Source organism: Phacochoerus africanus, chromosome 4 (genome assembly GCF_016906955.1).
Source record: "Phacochoerus africanus isolate WHEZ1 chromosome 4, ROS_Pafr_v1, whole genome shotgun sequence".
NCBI lineage: Eukaryota > Metazoa > Chordata > Mammalia > Artiodactyla > Suidae > Phacochoerus > Phacochoerus africanus.
The window spans coordinates 43754700-43766954 of NC_062547.1; the positions used below are offsets into that span (position 1 = coordinate 43754700).

At 48.7% G+C, this 12255-nt stretch overlaps 1 protein-coding gene across 9 annotated transcripts in view; it reads left to right on the plus strand.

Moving 5' to 3' along the window:
• PLEKHA7 (pleckstrin homology domain containing A7) overlaps positions 1 to 12255 on the plus strand; it is a 229023-nt gene that overhangs the window by 194228 nt on the left and 22540 nt on the right. For 7 of the 9 annotated variants that reach the window (XM_047776198.1, XM_047776202.1, XM_047776201.1 and 4 more), the window contains 5 exons: positions 3439 to 3519; positions 7078 to 7146; positions 7322 to 7402; positions 8548 to 8697; positions 9244 to 9345. In XM_047776198.1, the coding sequence (XP_047632154.1) occupies positions 3439 to 3519; positions 7078 to 7146; positions 7322 to 7402; positions 8548 to 8697; positions 9244 to 9345 (483 nt within the window). The remainder of the gene's footprint in view (positions 1 to 3438; positions 3520 to 7077; positions 7147 to 7321; positions 7403 to 8547; positions 8698 to 9243; positions 9346 to 12255) is intronic. The other 2 variants (XM_047776203.1, XM_047776205.1) reach the window with 1 other exon arrangement.

Genomic DNA, 12255 nt, shown 5'->3' on the forward strand with positions numbered 1-12255 from the left:
GGGTCAATCCCTGGCCTTGCTCAGTGGGTTCAGGATCCGGCGTTGCCGTGAGCTGTGGTGTAGGTCACAGAGGCGGCTCGGATCCTGCGTTGCTGTGGCTATGGCATAGGCCAGCAGCTACATCTCCGATTAGACCCCTAGCCTGGGAACCTCCATATGCTGCGGGTGTGGCCTTAGGAAAAGGCAGAAAAGAAAAGAAAGGAAAGGCTGACATCACCTTGGTCTCCCTCCAAGGGACAAGGTGCTCAAATCAGGGAGGCAGTGAGCCTGTTTTGCTCAGACCCAGCTGGGGTGTAGGCTTTCCAGATGGGCCTCTCACTTTGGGGTTCAGATGAGGGAAGGGCTGGAATCAAAGGAAAGGTGTTGAGAACCTACCAGAACTGTAGCTGAGGAGTGTACCAGGCAGGTTGCTATTATTCTTAGGGGATCCAAGACCCAGATCAACCTGCTGAGCCCAAAGGGAATATACTGCTTTGCGTAGCCAGGGCCTGCATTCTGGAGTCTTGGGCCACATTGCTACTGTTCTACCTTTCAGATGGCCAGGGAAGAAAGGTGGCCGCTTGCACACCTAGGTTCACTTTGACCCAGCCTAGCCTCCCTGCGCAGTGAAGGGTAGCGAGTGCCCTCATGGGAAAGCAGGGCAAACACAGCAGCAGCCAGCACAGCTGCAGTGCGGATTACTGGAGGAGGAAGGGGCGATTCAGGCAAGACCTAGAGACGGTCTGTAAAGCTCTGAAATGTTACCATGTGTCTTCTGTGGCCTTCAGGGGGCATTAAAACAAGTGGTTAGTAGCTCCAAGTAGATGGGTTTCAGTTTAGTAGAAGAAAGACTTTTCTAAAGAGCCACCATAGGTCATGGTGACCTCCCCATCACTGGGATGCAGCCGAGGCCAGGTGAGCCTCAGGTGGGATGAGTGACTGGGTCAGGAGAACTCTCAGGCCCATTGGCTCTGAGATCCTGTGACGTGCTGAGCAAGATGAGCTAATGTTGAGCCCAGCAGGCATCCCTGGAAATGAGGGCCTCCCAGGACACAAGTGAATGAACCCCGTAGCCCAGCCTGGGCGTGGAGATGGTGATGAGCACAGCCTGCTGGGACCAGTTTCTTGGGAGAGGTCCTCCTGGGTCCTTGAGGGCAGAGGTAAGCCTCTCTGGAGGATAGTCTCCTGCCACCATGGGGTTGGCCTATGGTCTCCTTTGTCCTTGTCCCACAGGCCACTTCCCTCCATCCCCCATCTGCCGATGCTCAGCTTCCAGAACCAGTTGGTGGTGTTTGCTTGCCCACGTGTTGTAGAGCTTGGTCTCCTGAAGTGAGCATTTCTGCTGGTGTGCCAAATGATCAAATAAAGACAGACTCCACTTTCTTAGAAGAGGCTTGGTGTTAGTGTTCTTTTTGGAAATGTTTATTTTCCTGGCATTTTACTTGGCGGTGCCAGGGTGGAAAGGATTTCATGTTGATTAAGCATCTGTTCCTGCCTGGCAATGTTTGGGTACCTGATGTTCATTACCTCACTTAATCCTCTCAGATAGGAATTATTATCCCATCTTACTAACCAGGAACCCTAGTATCAGAGAGGTAACTACCACAAAGTTCTGAGGCTAAGATTTGAACCCAGGGGCTAAGTACACAACTTCTTTCTTCCGGGTGCCAAGTACATCACCTACCCTAAAGCTGCATTTGCCGAATTGTATTTCTGGCATTGAAGTTCTGCCCTTTGGAACCCGGCACCCTGGCCAGGTCTGAAAAGGGCGTGGGAGGGTTTGCTGCTGTTGACACTTTGAATTGTTTTTATGCAGCCAGGAAGCATAGCTGGGAAAGTGAGATGGAGGGAGGGTACCTGCGGCCATGCCGGCGGGGGCGGGGGGGGGGGTGCGGGGGGGGGGGGGCGGGCCGGGGTGGGGGGGCTTTTAGATGGAGCTGGTTGCAATCAGCCCCAAAGGGGCTTTTGTCCCTGATGAGGGATGGTGAGTGGCTCCGGGTACCTGGCCTCCAGACTCTTCCTGTTTGAGCCTGAGATCGGGGCTTCTCTGTTCAGGGTTTGTTTCTAGTTAGCTTCTGAAGCAGAGTTTCTTCACTCAGTCTGGGATGCCAGCTATATCAGGATCACCTGGGAGTTTGATTTAAAAAAAAAAAAAAAAAACTACAGATCTGAAGGGTTCTTTTGAAGTAGAACCTGGAGAAATGGTGCTCAGAATGCTGCAGTTTAGATCAAGCTCTGGGGTGAGTCTTGGGCACACTAAAATGAGCCCTTTTATTCTGGAGAGAGATCGTTAACCCGGTCATGAACCAGAACAACCGGGGGAGCTTTTTAAATGAATGTGGATTCTTGGCTCCTACCTCTTAGAGGCTCTGATTTAATTGGTAATATTCAGGTATTGCTCTTAAGAAAGAAAGAAAGAAAGAAAGAAAAGAAAGAAAGAAAGAGGAACGAAAAGAAAGAAAGAAAAAGAAACTTACTTCTCTAGGTGTTTATTTAATTATTTATTTGTCGTTTTGTCTTTTCTAGGGCTGCTCCCTCAGCATATGGAGGTTCCCAGGCTAGGTGTCTAATTGGAGCTGTAGCTCCTGGCCTGCACCAGAGCCACAGCAACACAGGATCTGAGCTGCGTCTGCAACCTATACCACAACTCATGGCAATGCCAGATCCTTAACCCACTGAGCGAGGCCAGGGACCAAACCTACCACCTCATGGTTCCTAGTTGGATTCGTTTCTGTTGCACCACAGCAGGAACTTTCCAAGAACCACTTTTTTAGTGTGGTGCTTCCCGTTAGACTTTTAAGAATCTTGGTGCCCAAGCCACACCCCACACCACTTACATCCAAGTTTTCTAGGAGTGGGACTCAGGCATCAATATATTTTAAAGCTCCTGGGTGATCCCAGTGTTGGAGCCAGGGTTGAGATCCAGTGTCTTAGCAAGTGGGGATAGTGTTTCCTCAAAGGAGCTGGAAACATTTGGGATCATGGGTAAGACATAATTGTTTAGGTGTGGAGGCTTGGGTCTGAGGGACTGCAAGTGGAAAATACTGGGCAGAGCTGAGACAATGCATGGCTCCAGTCTAAACTACAGCTTTCGTATCTTACAGTATATGATAAGGGAGGATGAGGGAAGAAGCAGAGTCCCCTCTTACCTTCCGTGGCAGAACCAGGAGGGATATGGGCACTGCACTTGGTGCTCCCACCTAAGCTCACCTGTGTGAAGATCCTTCAGGCAGCACTTCCGGTCCCCCATTTACAGATGAGGGAACTGAAGTCGGGAAAGGTCCACTGGCTGGGAAGCAGCGGGACCAGACTGAGACCAAGACCCACTCACTTGAATTGCACGGCACACATCCTCCTTGAGGTTTTCCCTTGCCAGTTCCCCAAATTCTGGCTCCTTCAACTGTCATTTGATGTCTCACCTGTTACGTTTTGTTGTATTTGCCCTTTTGTTTGGAACAGATAAAAAATAATGAACCTTTGATCAACGTGCTTTACAAAGTGCTGAAGAAGTCAGCACGGGGCTGTCGGCCCAGGAGAAGCGTAAGATGATCGGATCTGTGTCTCCAGGCGGGGCCATTCCATTGCTTCTGGCTCAGTGCCGACTCCATCACTTGCTTAACCAGGGGCTCTCCTGACGGCCCCCAGGCTTCCTGCAAGTCATTTCGGTTTATTTTCTTTTCTATTGAAGCTCCCTCAGCGTTTTTGGCTGGTGCCTCTCATCTGTGTTGTTCTGTGACTCCATCTTTCGTGCTGCCGTCGGGGGCCAGGGGGTGGGGGGGTGGGGGCTTGTCTAAGTTGCCACCAGCTTGTGTCGTGTTCCCATTCTTGCTTGTCTGCCTCCATGGTGAGGGCTGCCCTAGAGCATGCATTTCTTGGGAGGGAGCAGCAGTTCCCAGTCACCTTGGAGGAGCTGGGGTGCCTTGAGATTCCACCGTGGCTCTTCTCCGGGGCCGCATGTCGTTGTTTGAAAACAGCCTGGAGCTGGACTAGAACAGAAGGCCCACCTCCCCACCCCACCCCCAATCTTCCTCTTTGAGTGATATAAAAGCAGGGCAAGCTTTTATAGCCTTCCAGGGGAGACTACAGGTACGAAAGCAGGTGCTGTGTCCAGTCCAGGTGCCCGAGCCCCTGAGAGTAGGTGTCTTGGGTTGTAGTGGAGGCAACTAAAATGCCTGGGTGGCCTTTAATTCCTTTGGGATGCAAAGACACTTTCACATGGAGAGAGAGCCCACTGACTCTGACACTTTCTGGTGACAGAGATGTAGGGACCCATCGTGGATGTTTTAAATGGATTTAAACATTGCCGAGGTGCAGTCTTAAAGGGGAAATGAAATGTAGTATACCACTTGTGGATTTGTCTTAGTAGCCTCTGCTCTCTGAAACCAACCCAAATGTGAGCTGTGTAAACACTGTCATGAAGCCCCTGCTCTAAAGCCAATGAGCTTTACTCCATAGGAAGAGGTCCCAGGCCCTGAGCACAGCAAACAGCTCACCTTGTTTGACTACATTCACAGACTCCCTAAGCAAATGCCTCTCAAGTATCCTCAATATGCTGAGCCCCGGGCGGGGCTCTGCGGATACAGAGAAAATACGTCACAATCCTCACAGTCACCCCTCTTATGTTACTGTCTAGTGAGGGGAGATAGAACATATCACTTCCTAAGGCCCATAGACATGACGGACACAGTGTGGAGGGAAGTCCCTTGATGGGCATCAAAGCCAGACTGAGGGAAGGAGGCAGAAGAGCAGCAAGTGTGTCTTGTCCCCTCCGGTGAGTTTCTAATCCTAACGCACTCAGTCATTTCAATTCAGAGCACCTTAGAAGCAGCACATTAGAAGGGGACAAAGAGAAAGTTACTTCTTAGAAAAGAGGGAGTGCTCAAATCCTGAGAGTAGAAAGAAACACTGTATGTCAATCTGAAACGGAACTGAGAGCACAGAAATTTGGGAGCATTTAACCAGATAGGCAAATGGTCCTAACCACTGACTTCAAAGAAATTCTGTATTACTCATTTTTATACTGACTCTGATTCTTCCCCCGATAGACTGAAGTTCTATGAAGGCAGTGAAGGCTATACTTTTAGAAAGCTTTCCATCAAAATGTTTAAAAGACTCCGCTTTCTGAAAGTGCCCTTTTTTTGTGTGTGTAGAAATGCCTCATTCCTTGCCTGAAGGCGCTGAGTAAATCAAAACATTGTCATTTGGAAAAAGCTCCAGGGGCATAAAGGGAAGGGTTTCGCAAGAAGGATAAGCCCCCAGAGCATATCTCAATTTGAGAATGTTTCTTCCTGGGAAACAGGCCAAGGGTCAGCCCCTTGGAGAGAAGGCAAGCTCATTGCCCCTCGCTTTGGCGAAGGAGTGTGACACAGAGTGGAGACTTCCTATCTCGATCTGCAGGCTTCCCGGGGGTTAAAAGCCCAAGTCCAGCTTGGGAAGTAGATCTGTGGTTCACCAGAATTAATCACGCTCTCTTGCTTCCGCCACTGCAGCCCTTACCTTTGCAGGAGCCAGCACAGTCTGTGTTTTTTTGTGTGTGTGTGAATTGTTGCTACTATGGTCAGTGTGTTCTGTGACTGTGTGTATAGTTATATGTACACATAATTTGCCAGTTGGAAGAGCAGAATTTGGCTGGAGTTCTCCTTTTTCCAGGACTGACCTACATGTGTTTCCTTCTCACCTACTGCAAGGCAGTAAGCACTTTGCCGAGAGCCGTCTGCTCTCACCAGGCCTTCTGCTCAGGGCTGACTTTATCAAGATAAAGGGGACAGAGGTCCCTGTTCTCTACTGTGCCCCCAAAGGGAACAGGGGAATGGATGGGAAGGCAGTCCAGGCTCGGTCCTCAGCTCAAGGCTTGGAGAGGACTTCTCCCCTGACCTGGACCTTTGGATTTGCTGATGACACTTGTCAGGGAGAGGGAGTGTAAGACATTGGGGTGGCGGGGGGGGGGGGGGGGCGGGAACGACACATTTCTGAGGGAAATGTTTGCTCATGTATTTCTGCTTCCGATTCACACTCACAAACTTGATGGAGTAGGGAGAATGTGAGGGCCCTTTCTCCAGCAGCTGTGTGTCCATCCATATGGGGACCCTCTGCCTAGTACACACACCGTCCATGTCTGCTGTGCTTAGCTCCATTTCTCTGGTCCAATCTGCAAAGCACAATTCCGCAAGACGACCTCTCCCGCAGAGGGCACCTTTGGCCTGGCTCTCCATGACCATGGTTTGGCCCCGGGGGTACATCTGTGAAAAAAGTCCCCCCACCCCTGCACAAGTTTTGACAAGAAGGAGGTTTGAAGGAAATAAAAGGGTAGCATAAAGAGTAAGTGTTTCGCTTCATAGGGTCAGTGAGAGATGAGCACCGTGTCACCCCACCCACCCTGCATCCAGGGAAAGATGGCAGATGGGAAAATCCACTGGCCTCTAAGATTGGGTGACTTTTTTGTCTACTACTTGTGATTTCCCTGAGAGGACAGGGTAACTTGTAACTCATATTAAAAATACAGCCTAACCTCAGCAATTCAGGGATCACTTGAAAACCCCACCAGGAATTATCCAGGTTCCTTCTTCCCTGGCCAGATCCTCTTCCCCAACAGTGGAGAGTGAGGAAGCCCATCTTACTCATGTGGTGGGGGTGCTGCTCAGACTTTTGTCAACTGAGACTCAACAGTGCCCCAGGGGTTTGCCCCTTCCTCTTGGACCACCCACCCCCAGCCCTAGAGGGAGACATGTTACTTGTATTTCGCTCTAGGTTTAGAAGCAAACTCTCCCTTATCAGTGGCAAATCTTCCAAGATTCATACTGAGCTCCTTTGGGGCAAGTTTAAGCTTTTATGATTGATGATATTAAAACTTGCAAGTGTGTTTTCTTTCATTTGAGAAGTTTATAAGTACTACTAAAATGTCAAAAAGGTTTTTTTTCCCCTGAAATGAAAGTTGTAAAAATAAAGCAGGTTTTGCCCAAGTTTTTGCCCTTCCCACGCCATAACCCTACCTGCCCCTGCTGAGACTTATACACCTGTCCATTGTAGGGTCACCGTTCCTTCCTGAGTTCTGGTTCCGAACCCCGTGGTTAAATCTCCTTTAAATTGTTCACCTCCCAGATGACAGGCCGGGATCTTCTCAAGGACCGAAGTCTGAAGCCAGTGAAGATTGCTGAGAGTGACATTGACGTGAGTGAGCGGAGCAACAGGCTGGCCCCTTGCCTGCCTGCTACCCCCAGACCCGGGGTGGGCAGCTTCAGGCAGGCTTTGGATGGTTCTGTAGCCAAAGGCTTTCTGATCACACTCCAAGGCCGTGCCCTTTTCTCATCATCCGAGGCCCTCTCCAACCTGTTCTCACTCACAGGTCAAACTGAGCGTCTTCTGTGAACAAGACAGGATCCTCCAGGACTTGGAAGACAAGATACGAGCCCTTAAGGAGAACAAAGTATGTATTGGTTTTGCATAATCTTGGAGGGAGGGAATTTTGTCATCCTGTCTTTCCTCAGTATAGACTGGACTCTGTTGTTAGTATTGAACGACACGTATTAGTTTATTCAGAACAAGGTCTTTGGGTTTGTTTGTTTGTTTGTTTGTTTGCTTTTTAGGGCCACACTTGTAGCGTATGGAAGTTCCCAGGCTAGGGGTCAAATCGGAGCTACAGCTGCCAACCTACACCAGAGCCACAGTAACATGGGATCTGAGCCATGTCTGCAACCTACACCTCAGCTCACAGCAACGCCACATCCCCAACCCCCTGAGCAAGGCCAGGGATTGAACCTGCATCCTCATGGATAGTAGTCAGATTTGTTTCTGCTGAGCCACAACAGGAGCTCCCTGTCTTTGGGTTTAAAGAGTATTTCTTATGAACCCAGAGAAAACCTTAGAGGGAGACCTCAGCCTACTTATTCCGAGTACCACCTCCCTGACCTTATTTCTGCTCTGGCCCACCTCTCCCTGGAAGCCCTGTGAGGTGAGCCTGGGAGAAGAGGGCTCCTCTGGCTGCTAGTGATGACCCCAGGCCCCTGAACCCCAGGGAAGGGGAGCTGCCTTGAAGAAAGTGGCCATAGTTGTAACAAGGCAGAGGCTCTCACTTCCTAAGTCTCCTTTCCTCTAAGGATCTGGGCTATCGAGGAAGCCAGTCTGGCTGAGAGGGAAGGAATGGAATGGTAGCCACTGATATTTGGTCTCTTAGACGGTTGGTGTGAATTTTTTCTTTTCTGCATTTTAACAAGGCATTATAGTTGACATTCAAGGTTATCTATAACATGCCCCCTTTTCTAGAGCTTAGAGAGTATTCCATCTTTTCTTAGATTTAGCCTCATAGTTTATCCCATAGTTTATCCCATAGTTTCTGCCTACTTTATGGATTAGGAAACTGACGCAGCTCGTTAAGTGATGTGTCCCCGGAGACCACCCATTGAGCAGAGTCAGAGCTGGAATCAGAGGCCCTGACTCTCAAGTGTCTCGCTCGGTGCTGGCCCCTTCAGCCTCAGTTAGATCCAGCAGGTTTGTTTAGTTCCAGGCATGGTTTGGGGGGCCTGCAGGGACTGCCCTGCTATCATCTTGTTCTTTGGCCCCGGTCTGGTGCAGGACCAGCTAGAGTCCGTGCTGGAGGTGTTGCACAGACAGATGGAGCAGTACCGAGACCAGCCCCAGCACCTGGAGAAGATTGCCTACCAGCAGAGGCTGCTGCAAGAGGATCTTGTCCACATCCGGGCGGAGCTCTCCAGAGAGTCCACTGTGCGTGGAGGGTGCGGAGGGTGGCAGGCACTCTCCCCTCCCCACGACAGGCTGGCCAGGGGTTTGTTTCTCATCTCCCGAGCGGGAGCTGAGTTGGTGGTCAGGGGCCAGAGTCTTGGGGTAGTGGAACTCCTCCAGGCTGCTTCCTGACAGTAGCTTACTTCATCCAGGGTGACATGTTTGCCTCTACCAGTGCCTTAAGGTGCTTTCTTTCAGTGACTCCTAGATGGCTGCAGTGATACCCAAGGGGTCAGATGTCTCTGAACAGCCTGCAAGGCTGTTCCCCTGATCCATGTGCAGTCTATTCTAAGGAATTTCTTCTATTTGTCCATCCGATGTGATGCAGGCCCTTTCTGCCAGAGCTGGGAACCAAAGCACCCCCAAAGTGGCCTGTCTCTCTCCCCAGGCCTGCCTAAGACCCGCTGGGCTCCTCTTCCCTCTTCCCTGTCCAGTCAGCAGTGGTTGGGCACACAGGTGCTTCATGGTGCCTTCTGGGGGGGCAGACATGGGATAACTAAGAATCAGAAGCATTTCCTTGGCCAACAGGAGATGGAAAATGCCTGGAATGAATACCTGAAGTTGGAGAGAGATGTGGAGCAGCTGAAGCAGACCCTGCAGGAGCAGCACAGTCGAGCCTTTTTTTTCCAGGTGACCCAAGAACTCTTCTGAGTTCTGCTTTCTTCTCAGAGTCTTGACCCGTGGGGGCTGTGAGTCTTTCTCCACTGGGGTTCAGCCTGCTTTCCCTTGGGGAACTCTTCCCCCAGCCAGGCTGTTGTGAGAAGCCTATCTTCAGCTCCGCCTGCCTCTCTGCTCTCAAAGACAGGATCCTGGGCATTTTTTTTAAGGGTTTTACTGCTGATCATTTGGGAAAGCAGCCCCAAGAGGAGACAGTACTGACCTTGAGAACCTTATGGAGGCCTGAGGGTAATCTGTGTCTTGTTCTTGGCCCCTTCTTGGATTCTTAACCTCTCCCTTAGGATAGATGACTCCTGAGGAGAGATGTTATCAAACCTTCACCTTAGCAGTAGTCTGAATTCAGGCCAGGCTGGGTTATGCCCACAGCTGTGGCCCCTTCCTCCCTCTGGCAGCCTTAGAGCCCTGCTTTCTCTAACTTAGAATCAGGCTGCCCCGTTGATGGCTGCCTCTGCCGCCAAAGGTGAGAGAATGAAAGGCCCTGTGTGATTTCCTTCTTCCAGGTTGGGCCCTCCAGCTGCCAGTATTCCCCCACTGGGGTGCCCAACCAGACTGCCACCCAACCTTCAAAATTTTGAAAATGTGAAATCCCCTGCTTCCGAACTCAACTTCAGATCTGACTCTCCTCTTTCAGGGCCCTGACATCAATTCTCTTTATTTGAATTCAGCAAGCATTAGTTGAGGTTTCTTTGCACACAAGGCACCCTGCTGGGCCAGTTTTGGGGCTCAGCTTGCTAGCTGAGGCATTAGTTCTAGCCAAACCTCTTCATTCAAGTGATTTAGAGAATGTGGTGACTTTCTGCACATCAGGATCACTCCAAGGAAAGTGAAGGAACTGGGGAGAGAGGTCAGGTTTGTGGACTAGGAGGCTTTTCCCAGGCCCTGCTATCCCTCTACTCACCACTCGGATCTGGCCCAGGGAGCCCGGTCCAGGACCGTGTGGAGGAAGACTCTTGCCAGTGGCTCAGGGTTGCCCTGTAAGCTTACCCAGAACTTGTCTTTGTTTCCCATAATTTTCCTTCATTTGAGCTGACATTTTCCTGTTCTTTTTGTATTCCCAGCACTTGGCATAATAACTTGAAAATAAATAGGTGAATGTTGTTGGCAAAAGTCCTTCAAATGATTATTTCTAGTTACTATTTCCTTGAACCGTCCTGTCTTATTATACTTATTTTCTTGAATTTCAGCAAGTAATTTTTTTTAGCTCTTCATCCCTAGTGTTTTTTTTTTTTAATTATACAAATAACACACAAATGGATTTCTGAAAAGTCCAAACAATGAGAAGTAAAATCAAAAGACACAAAAATCTCTTCCTCCTCCCCTCCCTCTCTGCCCCAGGTCTGTCACCTTCCTTATATGTAATCAATGCCATCAGTTTGCTCCATTGCCTTCCAGACCATTGTCTGTGCATTTCCAAATGAATGCGTAGCATCATATAATTTATGTGGGAGTGGAAGTTGGGTTTACTTAAGGAGGACTCGTACTTACACATTGCTTGATAACTCGTATTTTGTCATAACTTTATGTTATGGAAATCTTTTTAGGAAAGCTACCTCCCAAGTTTATGCTGCCCCATAGGTAGCTATTTATTTTTATTTATTTATTTATTTTTTTGTCTTTTTAGGGCCATACCCAAGGCATATGGAGGTTCCCAGGCTAGGGGTCAAATCGGAGCTGTAGCCGCTGACCTACACCATAGCTACAGCAACACCAGATCTAAGCTGCATCTGCAACCTGTACCACAGCTCACAGAAATGCCAGATCCTTAACCCACTGAGAGAGAGCAGGGATCAAACCTGCGTCCTCATGGATAATAGATTTGTTTCCTCTGAGCCACAATGGTAACTCCTAGGTAGCTGTTTAAATATAAACTTAACTAAAATAAACTAAAATTAAATATATATTCCCTAGTCACCCTGTAATCATTTCATGTGTTCAGGAGCCACATGTGGCTATTGGCTTCTGTATTGGACAGCACAGATCATAGAAGATTTTCATAGTCTCAGAAATTTTAGTGGTCATTTTGGTTTAAATAAATGAAATAAGTTTTTAACTACAAAAAAAAAGGGTGGAAAAAAAGAAAAGGGGAGCTCCCTTTGTGTCTCAGCAGTAACAAACCCGACTAGCATCCATGAGGATGTGGGTTTAATCCCTGGCCTTGCTCAGAGGGTTAAGGATCCAGCATTGCAGTGAGTTATGGTATAGGTCAAAGACGCAGCTCAGATCCCATGTTGCTGTGGCTGTGGCCAGCAGCTGCAGCTCTGATTCGACCCTTATAGCCTGGGAACTTCCATATGCTGCAGGTGCAGCCCTAAAAAGACAAAGCAAAAAAAAAAGAAAAGAAAAAAGAAAAAGAAATTAGTTCTTACTGTTACATAGTATTTCATAGTCTGGATATTCTTTGCTTTATTTAGCCATTCCTCTTCTGACAGGCATTTACGTTATTGGCAGTGTTCTGCTTTTATAAATGGTGTCACAGTAAGCATCTATGTAACTGCCTTTTCAAGCTTGTCTACAAGCATTTATCTAAGATGGGCTCCTAGGAGTGGACTTGTTGGGTTGAAATGAGTGTACATCTTGAAGGCTGGCAGATAATACCAAATCACCCTCCAAAAGGCTGCACTCACTTGTTCTCCTACCTACAGTGCCTGAGAGTACCGAACCTGTTTACCCACATCCTTGCCAGCACTTGTTATCAGTCTTTTTGGTTCTTGCTAGTCTGCCTGCTGAAAAAGGACATCTTGTTTTAATGTGCCTTTATTTAATTACTAGTGGGTTAATCATCTTTTTTTTCCCCTCATTTAAAAAATTTTATGATTTTTATTTTTACCGTTATAGTTGATTTACAGCGTTTTATGATCTTTT